General features: G+C 48.1%; 1 protein-coding gene across 11 annotated transcripts in view; it reads left to right on the top strand.

The window, feature by feature from the left end:
* LOC118776762 (SRC kinase signaling inhibitor 1-like) overlaps positions 1-15,504 on the top strand; it is a 112,925-nt gene that overhangs the window by 76,309 nt on the left and 21,112 nt on the right. For 7 of the 11 annotated variants that reach the window (XM_036527319.1, XM_036527328.1, XM_036527346.1 and 4 more), the window contains 9 exons: positions 5,810-6,005; positions 6,371-6,663; positions 8,284-9,110; positions 9,597-9,686; positions 10,498-10,622; positions 11,531-11,554; positions 12,641-12,801; positions 14,934-15,109; positions 15,353-15,483. In XM_036527319.1, the coding sequence (XP_036383212.1) occupies positions 5,810-6,005; positions 6,371-6,663; positions 8,284-9,110; positions 9,597-9,686; positions 10,498-10,622; positions 11,531-11,554; positions 12,641-12,801; positions 14,934-15,109; positions 15,353-15,483 (2,023 nt within the window). The remainder of the gene's footprint in view (positions 1-5,809; positions 6,006-6,370; positions 6,664-8,283; positions 9,111-9,596; positions 9,687-10,497; positions 10,623-11,530; positions 11,555-12,640; positions 12,802-14,933; positions 15,110-15,352; positions 15,484-15,504) is intronic. The other 4 variants (XM_036527364.1, XM_036527390.1, XM_036527356.1 and 1 more) reach the window with 2 other exon arrangements.

The following is a 15,504-nucleotide window of genomic DNA, read 5'->3' as shown; positions in this document are numbered from 1 at the left end:
CTCTTCATAGGCAGGTCTCACAGCTCACACACTGTACCACAAGCACTGCCATTGCTCTCATTCAAGGGAAGGAACGGAGAACTGTGGCCCATAATTCCCTCCTTCCTTTTGTATTTCACGCAAGCTTATGCCAATATCCAGCTTTTCACTGTGTTGCTGATCCTCTCAATCTCCCTCCTTCACTGTCTGATGTAATTGAGTCTGCTGTCTCTTTTTCCATATGGCTTGGGTTTCACCTGTTACTGGCAGCACAGAGAGAAGGTCATGCATTAGTTGGGTACAAGTGAACCTAAAGGGGCATTGGCATCACAGTGCCCCCTCCTCTCTAACCTACATCCAGCAGTGGTGCATTGTGGGAGGGGATCTCTGGCAGCTTGCAGCTATGTCCAGCTCAGTCAGCTGACAATAACTACTTGAAACAGGTGCTGTTGTTGTCCTCTGCTGTTTTTCTGTTGACAAGGAGCTGAGTGGAAAATCGGGATCCCCAGTCTGAGTCATAAAATAGCTGAAATGTTTTTTTTTTTTTTTACCTTTAAAGGGCTTAGAGTGCTTAATGCTGAAACTCTCAGTTCTGGGAGTGTTGTGGCCTATATCCTGAGATACTTATCACTGTTTCAGATCCGCTCTTGCTTATAGTTGGTAGAAAATGTGGTGTAGTGTGCACTGTATATAGAAGATGGGGAGAGGGAGCTTTCCTAGAATACTCCAATCCTCTTTAACCTCTGTGAGGATGTCAGTATCTTACCTAATGTATGATCTAAAATTCAAGCGTGTGTTTTATTGTGTTTTAATGTGTTTTATTTACTTTTTAGTATGTGTATTTAAGGCACATATTTTATGATCAGCAATTTAAGTGCAATATAAAGAACATACTGAAATAGATTTTCTTCAGAAATGTTTAGCCTTCTCAGGAGTCTTCTGTAAACAGGTTACAAGGAAAGGTTTCCCAGACCCAGACATGCAGACCTCGGCTACTGATCAGGCGGGTCTGATTGTGGCTGCCACTGCTTGTTTAGCATTCACAAAACATGCCACGAACAGATGCCCCGCAGGACGGATTTGTGTACACTACAAATCTCAAATGCCTACTCAGACAATCACAGATGAATGCCACTTTGTGAAATGATGTCATCAATTTCTCTGGTCTGTGGGTTTAAATACTCTGCATGACTCCTTATCAAGGATTAAATCTTTGACCCAGCAGCGAATCAGCAAATTACTCTGGCACCACGCCCTCAGAAACTTACACCAACTCCGTGGTGTAAGCATGGAGCTTGTGTTGCAGGGTGCTGTATTCAGCATCCTTTTGTACATACACAATAGACTCTGCTCTCCTCATTACATTCTCCTGAGACATTTTCAACCTTATCTTTTTTCCTACCAATAGCTTTGTTCACCTGCATAGTACAGTTTCACTTTGAATTGAATGTGCAGCATGTCTGAAGATTACATGTGCACTGGCGCAGCTAAGATAAGAAGGCAAGCATGCACATCTCCTGTAATGACATAGAGATGCCTTTTGCATAGCGGATGTGAGTTTTTGGGTTTCTTATGCACAAAGTAATGTCATGCCAAAACGACATTTAATTAATTGGATTGGGTTACTTTGTCAAATGATGTACAATCGTCTTTGTAATGTATTAACTGCATTTCATACATGGCTCCTCTGTATTGCTGTTTAGGGCATCTCCTGGTCTGGTAATGAGAGCAGGGGAACTTTACCCGATTAGTGTTCACTGGAACGGTATGCCAGGACTGCGGGGATGTAACACCCGTGAAATCAGGGTGAGGACAGTGGGGATTCCGAGGGGCCTGGTGCAGGGGGGTACAGATGCGCCCAGCTGTTCCCTCGATCACTCTCCCGTCCACCTCCACACCACAGTGGAGCAGGGCAGAGCGAACCTGCGCTCAGCCAGGCGCAACGGTCGAGCAAGGAGGCACGCAACGCTGCCCCCTGACAAACTGTAGAGACTGGACAGTTTGGACTGGACAGCATCATTTAACACACAGCGACCTCTCAGCGCATCAGCGCACCTCACACGCAGCAGGCAGAGGTGGGCAGGCAGCAACACAAGGGGGGGGAAAACAAGCCGGACCCACAGAGAGCAGGCCAGCAAGACTGTCCGCAGCGCGAGGAGATGCTGGTGCTAGAGGTAAGAGGGGCACGGGGGGACTGGATCCTCTGCGTGCTGCAGTTCATCCTGTCAGAGACTGGTCCGGAGTAGCCCGTCATTGAATATGAAAGATGTGAGATATTGATCGATGTGGACGCTTCTGCCGGTGTGCCCTCGAAGTGGTGGCTTGCTGTGTGAGCTCCTCCGCCAGAGGTGTTCATCGTTTCCCTCTGCTGCAGCGCCTTGTGTCTGTGTGCGTTGGGATTAGCGCGTTAAGGCGCCCTGTTTTTTTGTGAATGTGGCTGCGTTCATTTTCGAACTCTATGTCGTAGACTTTGCGCTCAGCTGAAACTCATGTTCTTAAATTGCACTCAAATTCAAGAAATAATGAAAGTAATGTAGAAAAAGGAAATAATGTAATTAAAAAATTAAAGCACTGCTTTGAATGAGCTTTGTTGAAAACGTAGGTTGTTGGACCATATGTAGGCATTATTTTACCAAAAGGTGGATGTGCAACTGGCTGTGACAGCAGGTGAAATTGAGCTGTCCCCCTTACGGGATGTGGAAAAGCCATTACGGCGGGAGAGAGGCATGTTGTGGGCAGTTCTGCCCTCTTTTCCAGCCCCTCCTGAATGCTGAGAGAAAGCAGCGAGTACTGCAGTGAAGGCAGTGGAACTGGGACAGGCATAAACCCCCAGGGGTAACAAACACAGAGGGAGAGCCCATCAGGAGCGCTGTCAGTCAGAGATATTGGAAAGGCCCTGAAAGACGTGCCAGCGAAATCACTGTACAGATACACATGGCTGAGGGGGACCGCGTAGGGGTGCTGAAATCATTGCACCCCTACTTTGCACTGAATATCAGGGCTAAAATCAGACTGTGGAGCCTCATGAAAGGCCGTCGGGGCTAAGTGATGAACAGGGTGTACACAGCCTATGCTGAGTAACCTCACACCTCTCAGCAAATCCCCTCCCCTCCAGTAGCTGGAGATCCCCCTGCTCCACCTCCCCCGGTTGGTCTGCAGAAGCGAGAGGCAATTAAAAAAGAAAAGGTACAAAAATCGATGTGCTGCGGCGCTCTCTCTCTCTCCCTTTCTTTCTCTCTCTCTGTCTATCTCTTGTTCGCTCTTTCTCCCTTGCCACAAGGATACGGATGAGGAGCGCTTGGCGAACACCTGGTCAGGAATGCAGAGGGGGAGATGACAAGTGATGGCGGTGGGAGAAGCTCCAGTGATCTCACCATCTCACAAACTACAAACTTTCCAACCACCTCCCCGCCCAAACTTTTCTCCCGTTGATACATCATCAGTGCGCAGCAGGGAGCACAGAGTCCAGAAGTAACCCAGTGCTGTGTGTGTGTGTGTGGGGGGGGGGGGGGGGGGGGGGGGTATTGGCTGGCCAATGCAGACTTGCCTTGCATATACACTCACAAATCAGGGGTGCTACCTGCCCCTCGTCCAACCGCGAAAACAGTGATGACAGGTGGGCAGATGTTCACATGGGCAATTTTGGGAGCTCTCACCATCCAAGTCCTGGTCTCTCTCTCCTTTTCCCTGCTCTCAGGAGAATGTTGTGAAATTGTTCTGCCTCCTGACTGGATCGATGCAGGATAATCCATGATGTCCTCTGCTTCCCATCACACTGCTGCCACAGAGTCTTCTCCTCAGGGAGAAACTTAACAAACAAAGCTGTGGGAGCAAACACAGCGCTGTCATGTTTTCACCCCCCCTTTAGTGCTGAATATGTACGTGCTGTAATATTAGAGATGCAACAGATAAATGACCTGTATTAGAAAGCACTTGGACAGTAATCCGTCAGGCTCCTATATACACTGTGACGTAATGGGTATTGGTCTGCATGGGACTGCATGCTCTGCTCATGAAAAAAACTAAAATATTCCTGCAGGCTTCTCAAACCAATCCAGGTGTCCTCAGCTGTGGTGATCTGAAGTTTTGATACATAGGCATATATTTCGTAGAAACTGATTAATCTCTTATTTCAGCTTACAAGTTAAAATAGTTATGTAGATGAAAAGAATTTCAGTAAACCCATTCATAAAAGATACACAGTCAATGATTTTCTGTGAAGATGGGGTTAATATTCAACATTTCCTTATACTGTTTGGCAATCACGGTAATCATTTACTACACCTGTGGTGACATTTTAGAGCTAGGTGTAAAAAGGTTACCATCAGAATTACATTGCAGAAAGCAAGATTCCGAAACTAGTGCCTCATCTTTATTTTAAAACATTGGGTGTTGGGTTCATCTGCTGTGAATATCATTGCCAAAGATCAAGTAACTTCTGTGTGCTGAAACTTCTGGTTGTTGTCATATGTTGTGAGCAAACATGGAAGTAAAGTCCAGAATGTTTAACTTTGTGTGAATGTATCAAAAATATTTTATTCCTCTCAAGAGGATTGGTGTTACTCATATCAGCACTGGTGATGTATTTTTTTGTTTTCTGTTGGAAAGGTAAATGTTGTAATCACCACAACATGTGGTGTTCGTTTAAGGGAGAATAAATGCACCATGAATGATGGTGTGTGTGTGCGTGTACGTGTTCGTGTGTTTGTGAGAGAGAGGAAGTGATGATGGACTGAAGTGAGGTCCTGGCCTGTGGCAAGTGTGTGTTTGTGTGTGTGTGTGTGAGAGAGAGAGAGAGAGAGTGTGTGTGTGCGGTGTGCGCATGTGTATTGATGTGTATAACAAAATTTGTCTTTGTGAAAGTTTATGACAGTGCTTAGGGAAATGGTGCTAGGAGGCAGACTTCGTAGTGACAGGAGTTTACATTGCAAATGTTTGAATATGAATTTGCGTTTAACTTATGTGAGACGCAGACAGTTATGAAGAGTTTCCCCTCTGAATACAAGCAAACAGCGAGAAAACAAAGACTGGCGGCGGGCTGCAGTTGTGGAACAGTAGTTTGGAAAAGGGCTAATGTTGACAGCGGCGCATCCGATTCTGAGCAGTCATCAGGGTGCACTCTGGGAGCTCATTACCGTGGTCTCAGAGCCGGAAAATTCCTGACTGTGGGGATCTTTGGGCCAGTTCATTAAACACAGCCCAGCAGCTCCAGCCAGCGCTGTTGTGCAGACGCCTGGAACCAGGCAGGCAGAACCGTCCCGTTGTGACAGCCCCTTGCATTGGCGCCGCTCTCCTCCCTCTCCCCCCCTTGTTCCTGGGCTGCCCACACTGGGGTGATTAAAACCCAGCAGCCCCCTCCTCCTCTAATTGCTGTGCTCTGCACTGCTCTCTCTCTCTCTGTCTGTCTCTCTCTCCCGCTCTGTCTCTGTCTCCCTCTTTCTCTCTCATATTCTCTTGGTTAAAACAAACAGGTGCAGCCCCTCAGACCCCAAACTGCAGTCTCACCCACACCAGTGAAGTGATGTCATTCTCTGTGTATTTGCTGATGCTGTGTTGCTGCAGAACTACTGCATTCTGTAACAGGGGAATGTCTGAACTGTCCTCTCTCTCTCTCTCTCTCTCTCTCTCTCTCTCTCTCTCTTTGTCTCTCTCTCACTGTGTAAATCTCTTATCTGTATACCTCACTCTCTTTTTCAGTCAGTCTGTACAGTATGTTTATTGTCTGTAAGCTTCTCCTTGTAGTGTGACCATGTGTGACTCAGTAAATATGCACGTTCTGTTTCGATAACCTTTTGATAACCACCCCTTGTATCAACCCTCTTCCCCTCAGAGCCGGAGCCCACGACACTCCCAGTCCACGCAGTCTGGCCTGGCCGACCAGGCCACCAAGCTGTCCTTTGCCTCAGCCGAGTCCCTGGAGACCATGTCCGAGGCCGACATCCCACTCGGCTTCAACCGCATGAACCGCTTCCGTCAGAGCTTGCCCCTGTCACGCTCGGCTAGCCAGACCAAGCTGCGCTCACCAGGTCAGAGCCTATACTGACCTATACTGGTCACAACCATAGGCAAGAGGACTATCCTTCAGTACAGATTCAACTGATCACAAAAACTGGAAGTCTCAGCAATGTCTCACTATACTCATAACTACTGTATCTGCTCCGTATGTGTGGAGAAGATGCAGATATTTACCATTTCCTTGCGGACTGAGTATGGGCTGAACCTTTCTTGTTTTGCTGTATGGAAGGCAGTATGAAAGCTCTGGAAAAGTCTGGGTAACAAGAATAGACTGTAAACCTAGACTGACAGCAACAGGCCGCGGATTGGGTTCTCAGTGCCTGTGTGCATGTGTGTGAGCCTGTCTGTAAGTGTGCTCCCTCACTCCCCTCTCCAGGCGTGCTCTTCCTGCAGTTCGGGGACGAGACGCGGCGGGTGCACATCACGCACGAGCTGAGCAGCCTGGACACGCTGCACGCGCTCATCGTGCACATGTTCCCGCAGAAGCTCACCATGGGCATGCTCAAGTCCCCCAACACGGCCATCCTCATCAAGGACGAGGCGCGCAACGTCTTCTACGAGCTGGAGGACGTGCGGGACATCCAGGACCGCAGCATCATCAAGATCTACCGCAAGGAGCCCATCTATGCCTCCTACCCCGCAGCTCACCTGGCCAATGGGGACCTGAGGGTGAGGCGGGGAAGGTGTGGCTGAAGGACAGGAAATAGGGTGTGAAAGACTGATGAGGAGGATGCCAGAGTGTGTGTGTGTGTGTATATGTGTATGTTCAGGGGATTGAAATCTTCAATGACCGTTTTCTACAGGTAGGAGATATACTGCATTTGATTGACAGGTCAATCCTCTGTAAATTTTACTTTAAATATCAATCTGATGAAAGGGCATGAAGTTTTTTGGTGTTTGCACTGGTGCACTCATGCTGACATTAATAACGTTTTATTGACTACTCTCCTGGTTTCAATTTCCATAGTGCCTACTATAGCCAGTTCTAGGTGGTCCTGCTGGAGTCGTTGCTTTTGGTTGTGCTGTTTGTCACAGTTTAGACTTCCCAGTGGGACGTTGTGGTGACTGCAGTGCTGAAATTGACGTTGATCACACACTGTTTATATGAACGACTATGATTCTTCATTTTGTAATGTACTGATTTCAGTAATTCTCTCTGAATGAGCAACACAGTTTGATTCACTGTATTGCTGGGCCATTTCCATCTGTCCAGTCAACTCACTTAAACTGTTGTGTTCATGATGGTCAAAGGACCACTTGCAAATAACAACAAAATGGTTACAGTGTTATAACAAAACCTCTTCAACACCGCAAAAAGCCTGTGCCCCATCCTGCTCATGTTAATCACACCCTCTCCCCTAGACTGAAGTTTCAGACTGCACTCCCACATGGGCACATGATTGACTGTTGTTTTGTTTTGGTACATCTGAGGGCAACTGCTCCATCTCTCAGTAGCCACCGCTTGACAGAGCATATTCTATGGTTTTTCAGAGTCTGAGGATTACCAATCGAGAGTCTGTTACAGGAGAGGGGGTACATAGGTGGGGCTGGATGGAAGGAAGGCTGACTGGTTGGCAGGGTGGTAATGAGCTCTCTGATTGTCTAATCTGAGATGGTAAACCATGAGCAGGGCTGTGCAGCAGGGGGACACCACCGACTTGCATTAACAAACCGGGGGGAAGAGAAGCAGGTGGACAGACAGAAGAGAGGTCAGAGGATGCACTGTTGGGAATGACAAGCCGCGGGGAGGGGAAGGAGGGAGTGGAAAAGGCTGACGGAGATGAAGGGTAAATCTTAAACAGGAAAAATCTGTGCTAAGCTGATGGAGAAAAGAAAGGGATAAAGAGCAGAGCATTGTGGGGTTTCTGGCTCAAAGGTGCTGTGTGTAATCAAACATTACCTGCCGAGGGAGCTTGTTTCCAAATAGAATACATTTGCAGAAATGGGAATCTTTGCATCACTCTGCGAAGCAGGGTAATGTCATGCAAATAAGTTTAATTCAGCTGTGAGTAGCAGATTGCTACTGTTGTGTGATGAAGCCCTCTCTGCGCACAGAGCCCCGCTCTTTCCCATAGCAGAGCTCATGAAAAGAGAGAAAACGATGACAGTGGGCTGATATAATTCTGGCTTTTGTACCATCCTACTGCAATCATTTTTTATAGTTGTTGCAGCTGCTGGGCAGTTAATATTCATGTTGCGGCTGCCACAGTGTTGCTGAACCTTGGGACCTGCGCTGTGGATCCAGTCTATATGTTAATTGGATCTCCTTTGCCCCATGTGTCGTTGCAGAGGGAAATGATGTACACATCCCGAGAATCATCCCCCACACGGCGCCTCAATAGCGTGCCCGCATCCGCCTCACCCCCCTCGGGCTCCCCCTCCCGCTCCCGCCTGTCCTACAGTGGAGGGCGTCCCCCCTCTTTTTCCGGACCTGCCCACCCGCAGCAGCACCCGCACTCCCACCCCCACCCCCACCCCCACCACCCCGCTGCCAGCCACGCCCAGGCTGCCCTCTCCCCCTCCCCTAGTGCCATCCTGGAGCGTCGCGATGTCAAGCCGGATGAGGAAGTCTCGGCCAAGAACATGGTTCTTCTGAAGAACGAGGGCCTATACGCCGACCCCTACAACCTGGTGCACGAGGGCCGGCTCAGCATCGCCTCCACGCAGTCCCTGGCTGCCATTGGTGACCCCTTCACCTTCCCTGTGCCCGGAGGGCTGTACCGCCGCGGCTCTGTGCGCTCCCTCAGCACCTACTCGGCCGCCGCCCTGCAGGGGGAGCTGGAGGAGGCCCTCTACAAGCCGGGGGGCCCACTGTATTCGGACGCCTATGCCTCCACGCTGGGTGTGGGCTTCCGCATGCCCCCCTCGTCCCCGCAGAAGGTCCCTGACATGCAGCTGCGGGACCGGGACTCCTACTCTGGCACCCCCAGCCGTGGGTCCCCCGTGCGCCAGACCTTTCGCAAGGACTCGGCCTCCTCCGTGTTTGTGGAGAGCCCCAAGTCTCGATCGGGCTCCGGCTCAGACCCCCTCTGTGGGGCGGTGGTCCCAGGTGGGGAGGGAAGCCGAGGGACGCCGGGGTACAGCTCCCCGTTACCGGGCAATGAGACAGAGACCCGGTGAGAACACCATGGAGACCACAGAGCTTGTGTTTGAATGGCATGCGTGTGTGTGTTTGTACTGTTTGTGCTTACACATGTGTGCATGCTTGTTTGTGCAAGTGTGTTTGCAAGAATTCTTGCTTCTTGCTCTTGCTACTGTAGTGCTGTGAGGCAATATTGTTGGCTGTGTTCGGGACAGTCTGCAAGTGCACATTTTAAATATCTTTGAAAAGGCACGTTCTTTCTGACAGCACTAGCATATTTTAACAAACAGATCTATAATAACTGGGAAGTAAAAACTGAGCCTCAGAAGCTGCAGACAAGGAAGACAGCTGTGTTCACTGAAAGTGAGAGATTATAGACTTTGGTGATTTTTTTTTCCCCCATCCATCTGTGAGAGCATGCGAGGCAAATCAGAGAGGGTGTGCGGGTTCGCGTGCGTCTGTGCTTGCATGCGCAGGGGAGAATAAACTAACGTGCGTGCATATTGACTGTGCTGGCCAGGGAGCGGATGGAGGCAATGGAGAAACAGATTGCCAGTCTCACAGGCCTGGTGCAGAGCGTGCTGACCAGAGCGCCGGACAGCGACAGCACGTAAGAAAGCTCGGCAGCCCTACGCCCACGCTCATGCCACCACAGCGAGATGTAGACAACAGCACTCTGCTGCACTGCAATTACAGATTTACTCCATAGCACATTCAATTAACACAAGTAGGAGCTGCTTTGTTTGTTTAGCCAACACTGAAATCTAATTTCCAAATGGATCCAAAGGAGCACCATGATTGCACTGAAAAACTCTAAATGTCACATAGAGTACGTCATCATCATTTGAAAGAGTCCCACTAATGTAGAGGTATGACTCACTGTAATACAGACAGACACAGAGGGAGAATTTTCACACCACTAGAGGAGAAACACAGGTCTGTTTCTGAGTTTCTTTGGAACCCATCAGCCTCATCTGATGTAGCATGAAAGGGAATGTGTGTGTGTGTGTGTGTGTGTGTGTGAGAGAGAGAGAAAGAAAGGTAGAGAGAAAGAGAGAGAAAGAGAGAGAGATGGAGAGAGAGAGAGCAGACTGATGTGAGGCCTGTTGCAGTTGTGTGGGTGTGAGACAGAGAGACAGACAGCAGACTGAAGCGAGGCCCTGGCCTGTGGCAATTGTGTGTGTGTGTGTGTGTGTGTGTGTGTGTGTGTGTGTGATAGAGAGACAGACAGCAGACTGAAGCGAGGCCCTGGCCTGTGGCAATTGTGTGTGTGTGTGTGTGTGATAGAGAGACAGACAGCAGACTGAAGCGAGGCCCTGGCCTGTGGCAATTGTGTGTGTGTGTGTGTGTGTGTGTGTGTGTGATAGAGAGACAGACAGCAGACTGAAGCGAGGCCCTGGCCTGTGGCAATTGATCCTCAGATGCTGCCTGCTGCGGCTCTGCATGATGGTGGGGCGCTCCGAGCCGGGGGTGGGATTCTCACGGGCCTCCCCTTTCTCTTCCAGCGAGAAGACTGAGCCCACCAGCGACTGCTCGGGCACAGGAAGTGAGTACCCATTGCCTCTTTTCCTCCCACCGGGTGACTCACCAAGCAGTCCTATCCTCTTAAATTCACCACCTGTTTTTGTAACCTGACAATGAAACACAGGCATTTAGTGGTATCCTATTCATAAGGCAATTTGTCTGAATCATTGTTATTCAATCAAATTATAAAAATGTACAATAATAGTAAATAAATAATCACATAAAGATGATCAGGTTTTATACTTACTTCAGCCAGGTGGTAAATATAAGATGACAGCATTGCTATATGCACAGAGTTTATTGACTGTTAAGGAAATGGTTATTTTCAACGACTGTTTGTGATCCGATGAGGCGTTTGTTTAATCTGACCATTCGTGGCTGCATCTCTGCTCTTTAATGGGCCGTCTGTTCTGGAGGTTTCTGCCCCTGGTGCTGGTATTCCCAGCGTAAACAGTGAGGTTGTGAGTCTGACTGACTTCAGATACAGAACACCATTACGCTCTCTGCAGAGTGCTCACCGCCCCCTTGCCCACCTCTTTCCATCCACTTGCCTCTCTCACTTCATTCTCTCCCCCACTCTGCCCCCTGTATCCTCTCTCTCCCCATTCTGTGACACGGCTGCACCTCCTCTGACTGGCACCTCCGCTTCTCTCCCGCACTCGGTCTATAAATCCAAGAACCACCACCGACTTTGCCTCAAGCTGGCCGGAGAACACAGCACCCTTCTAAGCAGGGTCTAGACAAAGGGCTGGTCGCTGGGGAGACCCGAGAGATTCCTTAAGTCCTGCTTCTTGAAAAGCAGCTTTGGAAGGTGGCAGAGCAGAGGATCCTCGTCCTGAGACGGCGACTTTGAGCTACCTGTAAATAACCAACAAAGTTTATCTTCTTGCTTGTTTCTTTTTTAATGGGTTCATTCCTTCTTTGTTTCAGCTGGACGGCTAAAAAAAAGGAAAGGTATCTTGCTCCTCTCTGCTCTTGCCCCAGTGTGTCGAAGTAGAGGTGTCTTTCCCGCTGTCTGATGTCTGTGTGTGTGTGTGTTTGTTAGTGTGAGTGTGTATCTGTGTGTCTCCCTCAGCCCTCCCATGTGTCTGCCTGGGGAGGGGGGTGTTCCTAATGTTCCAGAGGCATGGATGGAGCAGAGTGCTGATTCAGTTTGGTGATTTGTGGGATACCTTTGTGTCCAAGAATCAGTGAGTTACGCTAGGCACTCCTCCCGGCGCTGGACTGGGTTTCACCAGCCCTTGTTTTTGTTGGAAAAACAAGGCTATTCTTCTCGCTCATGGTTCAGCAAGCCGTCTGTGAACCTTGCAGATTCATTAAGGGCAATTTTATGCAGAGGAGAAACACTGTGGAAAGCTGGAGGAACAGTGCGTGGGTGTTGTGTTCCTTCCATTGTGCTTGACGTCCCCTGTCACACAGAGTATGGTTTGAATGAATTGATGCCATCGGTCAGTAAAGCTGGCCGTGGTGTGACGTAAGCCCTGTCTCCCCCTCCTCCCGTCTTTGTGTACTTTCCCATGGCTGGTGTTTCTCTGAGTCAGATTTCCTCAGGTCGGCTGTCATGAACCTTTGCCTGTTCATGCCTCATCTGTAGCTGGTGAAATGCAGGGGAATGATCTTTGGTTTGTGGGAACTGTCCCCTGTCCACTTGTGGTGCAGGTGTGTGGATTCACTCCTATAGACTGCTGCGTCCACTTCCCTTGGGGAACTACAGCTGCTGGGGTCCTGTGTGTGGGAGCATTAGAGTTTTTTTTATTCACTTGAATGCAGTGTGGCTTTGTGTCCAGAGGAGCATCAGTCTGATGCTGGTGCTCTGGGGGTTACAACTGGCATGAGTCTATCCCTGTTTAGGTCCCAAACTGTCTTTGGATATGGCTTTGTGTGTGTGAGCCCCTGTGAATGAACTCTGTGTCTCTGTGTGAGAGAGGAAGGCAGAAAGAGAAAGACAGAGAGAGGGAGTTTTGTCCATTATCCCCCCAGGAATTTCCCCATGTTGACACTGCTGGTTTATGACTCCTGTCCTGTCCTCTGATTTGGCAGCCCTGACGCCCTCCGCCCCCTTAGCGCTGATGCCGCCCCCACCTGCGGAAGCCACACAGGCCACCACAGTCACACGGCTGCAGATGCAGCTGCACCTACACGACCTGCAGCAGAATGCCACTGACCTGCGGGACCAGCTGTCCCAGCTGCGCAAGATGCAGGTGGGCAACCACACTATCACATGCGAATGCCACCAAATGATCTCTCTCGGAACAGTCCAGGTAATACACAGACTTTAATGAGCCCACCTCAAACCCCAACTCATGTCTGCCATCTTAACAACTACCTGGATATCAGCTTAGTTTTTGGTCTTTTTGAATTTAGCCCATGGAAGGACAGAAGGTGAGTTTTTCATTCCTTTGTTGCAATTGAGCAGGAGTTATCATTACAATAAGGTATGTCTGAAAGCTTAAAATCCTCCTTTCCATCAATACTATCCACATTTCGCATCAGTACAATGCACTTTTTTATTGATATCTTGGGGTGGATGAACAGAAGCTGAATTAAAAAAAAAAGAATATTCAATGTCTTTTGTACAGTGTCACAGTTACCTGACAGGTTTTATAGAGAGCTATGCAGTTAAATGTCAGTTGGTGAAAATTGCAGAGGAGGTGTTTTCTCTGAAGCATCACATTGAGCAAAAAACACCCCGCCTGGTTCCAATGTGACAGCACTGTGGGCGTTTTAATTACGGGCCACTTTCATCTTCCGAAGAAGTTAATGAAACACAGCGGTGCTGACATGCAGTAGGGATGAGGGGCCTTTGCGGCTCTGAAAGTCTGATGGATGTGGTGAGGAATACAGGTAGTGGGAATAGGAGACATTTGCACGATGGCGATAGGGAAGATGTAAATTTTTGGGATAGAAGACATTTTCAGGATGGGGATAAGGTTGGTGTATATGTTTGGGATAGAGGACATTTTCAGGAAGGGGATAGGAGAGATATGCATGTTTAGGATAGGGAACGTACAGCATGGTGATAGGGGAGGTGTGAAAGTTTGAGATAGGGGAGGTGTGCATGATGTGGATAGGTGAGTGATGAATGTTTAAGACAGAGGAGGTATAGGATGAGGGTAGGGGAGGTGTGCTGCCACTAGTTAACACACTTATAGGGCAGGCTGCCCCTCACTTCTGCGTGTTGTGATGGAAAAACCAGAGTGACAGCAAGATGTAGAGGCATGAGAATATGTTACAGTATGTTACAGAGGGAGGAGAGAGATAAATGACATGTAGATAGATGTTTAGAGGCATACATCTGAATTCATGTGTGTTGAAGTACACACCTTTGAACCTGTGTTACTACAGTGTATGAAAAAGTCTACCACTACTGAATAATAAATACAGTCAATGAATAATGCAGAGCACCACACTGGGGGTAGGCTGCTTTTTTAGTAAATAGTGGTGATGCTACACAGCATTAAGATTTTTCTCTTTTTGTATACATCCTTAATATTTTAGAGAAAAGAAGATATCTCTCATGCTACCAATGCCGGGGTTCATAGTCACAACAGAAGGACAGAGTCCAATAAAACACCTGATCAGTTTTATTCAGAGTAGGAGCAATAGGCAAGCTGCATATTAATGTTCTCACACACCAATACAAAATAGAGTAGCTACAGGGCTGAAATATTTATACAGTAACGCATAATTACACATGTACAGAACAGTTGTATTTCCATACATTAATCAGCATACACCTAAGGGCAAAACTGTCCCTATACCAACATAAAATGGATGGAATAGACCCAAAAAACCTCATACAAGTATAGACTCATGCATACATGTATAGACCTACATACATCAACACAGCAAAAATGATTTGTCAGTAATATTCACAACAATTTAATACTAGCTGTTATTTTTGTCAGAGACAATAATAATTTTACTATCTTACCTTTGAGATTTTATTAAATGTATAGTTCTGAAAAGCATTCAATGCATGTTTTCAGTATTTTATGTATGTGCATTATAAGAAATGCAAGTACTGAGCTTGACTGTGCAGTGTGGTCGGCTCAGCAGATTTACAGTTTTTCAAGTTAAAGGGACATATCCTGCACCAGCCTGGGGTACATTTTGGTAAAATGGTTTCATGGTTTCAAGCTTAAAATGGCTTCAAGATATTCCACAAAATATTGATGAAATGTATTATAACTGAAAGAAAGGTCAAAGGTATTACAGAAATTTAACATAAATCAGGGAACTTCATAATGAATATGTGAATGCTTGTGTGCTTGTGTGTGTGTGTGTGTGTGTGTGTGTGTGCGCATGCGTACGTGTGTGTGTGTGTGTGCAGCTCCAGAACCAGGACTCTGTGCGGTCACTGCTGAAGCGCACGGAGACGGAGATCAACATGAGGGTGACGGACGCCCTGCGCAAGCAAGAGGACCCCTTGCAGAGACAGCGCCTCCTTGTGGAGGAGGAGAGACTGAAGTACCTCAATGAGGAGGAGCTGATCATACAGCAGCTGCAGTGAGTTCAGTCTTTTAACAGCAGTGCCCATCATTGACATTGTAGCAGTACGTTCAGACTTCACAGGGGTGCTGCAAGACACACACTTTGCTCTAGTCGAGATGTCATAATAATCACAGCTTCCCTCCTGCGTACTGCCACAGTTCTCTTTTATCTGAAACGTGAAGGTAGATACAGCTGTAACACTTTAAAGTGTCCATTATCAGGTTCTGCAGTTTGTGGTAAGGGTGTTGTATTCCTCAGTGACTTGGAGAAATCAGTGGAGGAGATCCAGAAAGACTCGTCAGTAAATCACAGGCTGGTGACGGTGCAGGAGCTGGAGGAGAAGACCTCGGTGCTGAGGAAGTTGGGAGAAACGCTCACTGAACTCAAGAGTGAGTTGTCAAGATGGGAGA

The sequence above is a fragment of the Megalops cyprinoides genome, chromosome 1 (genome assembly GCF_013368585.1).
Source record: "Megalops cyprinoides isolate fMegCyp1 chromosome 1, fMegCyp1.pri, whole genome shotgun sequence".
Taxonomy (NCBI): Eukaryota; Metazoa; Chordata; class Actinopteri; order Elopiformes; family Megalopidae; genus Megalops; species Megalops cyprinoides.
The sequence above is the reverse complement of the archived record's forward strand: the minus strand, read 5'-3'. Positions and strand labels throughout refer to the sequence as shown.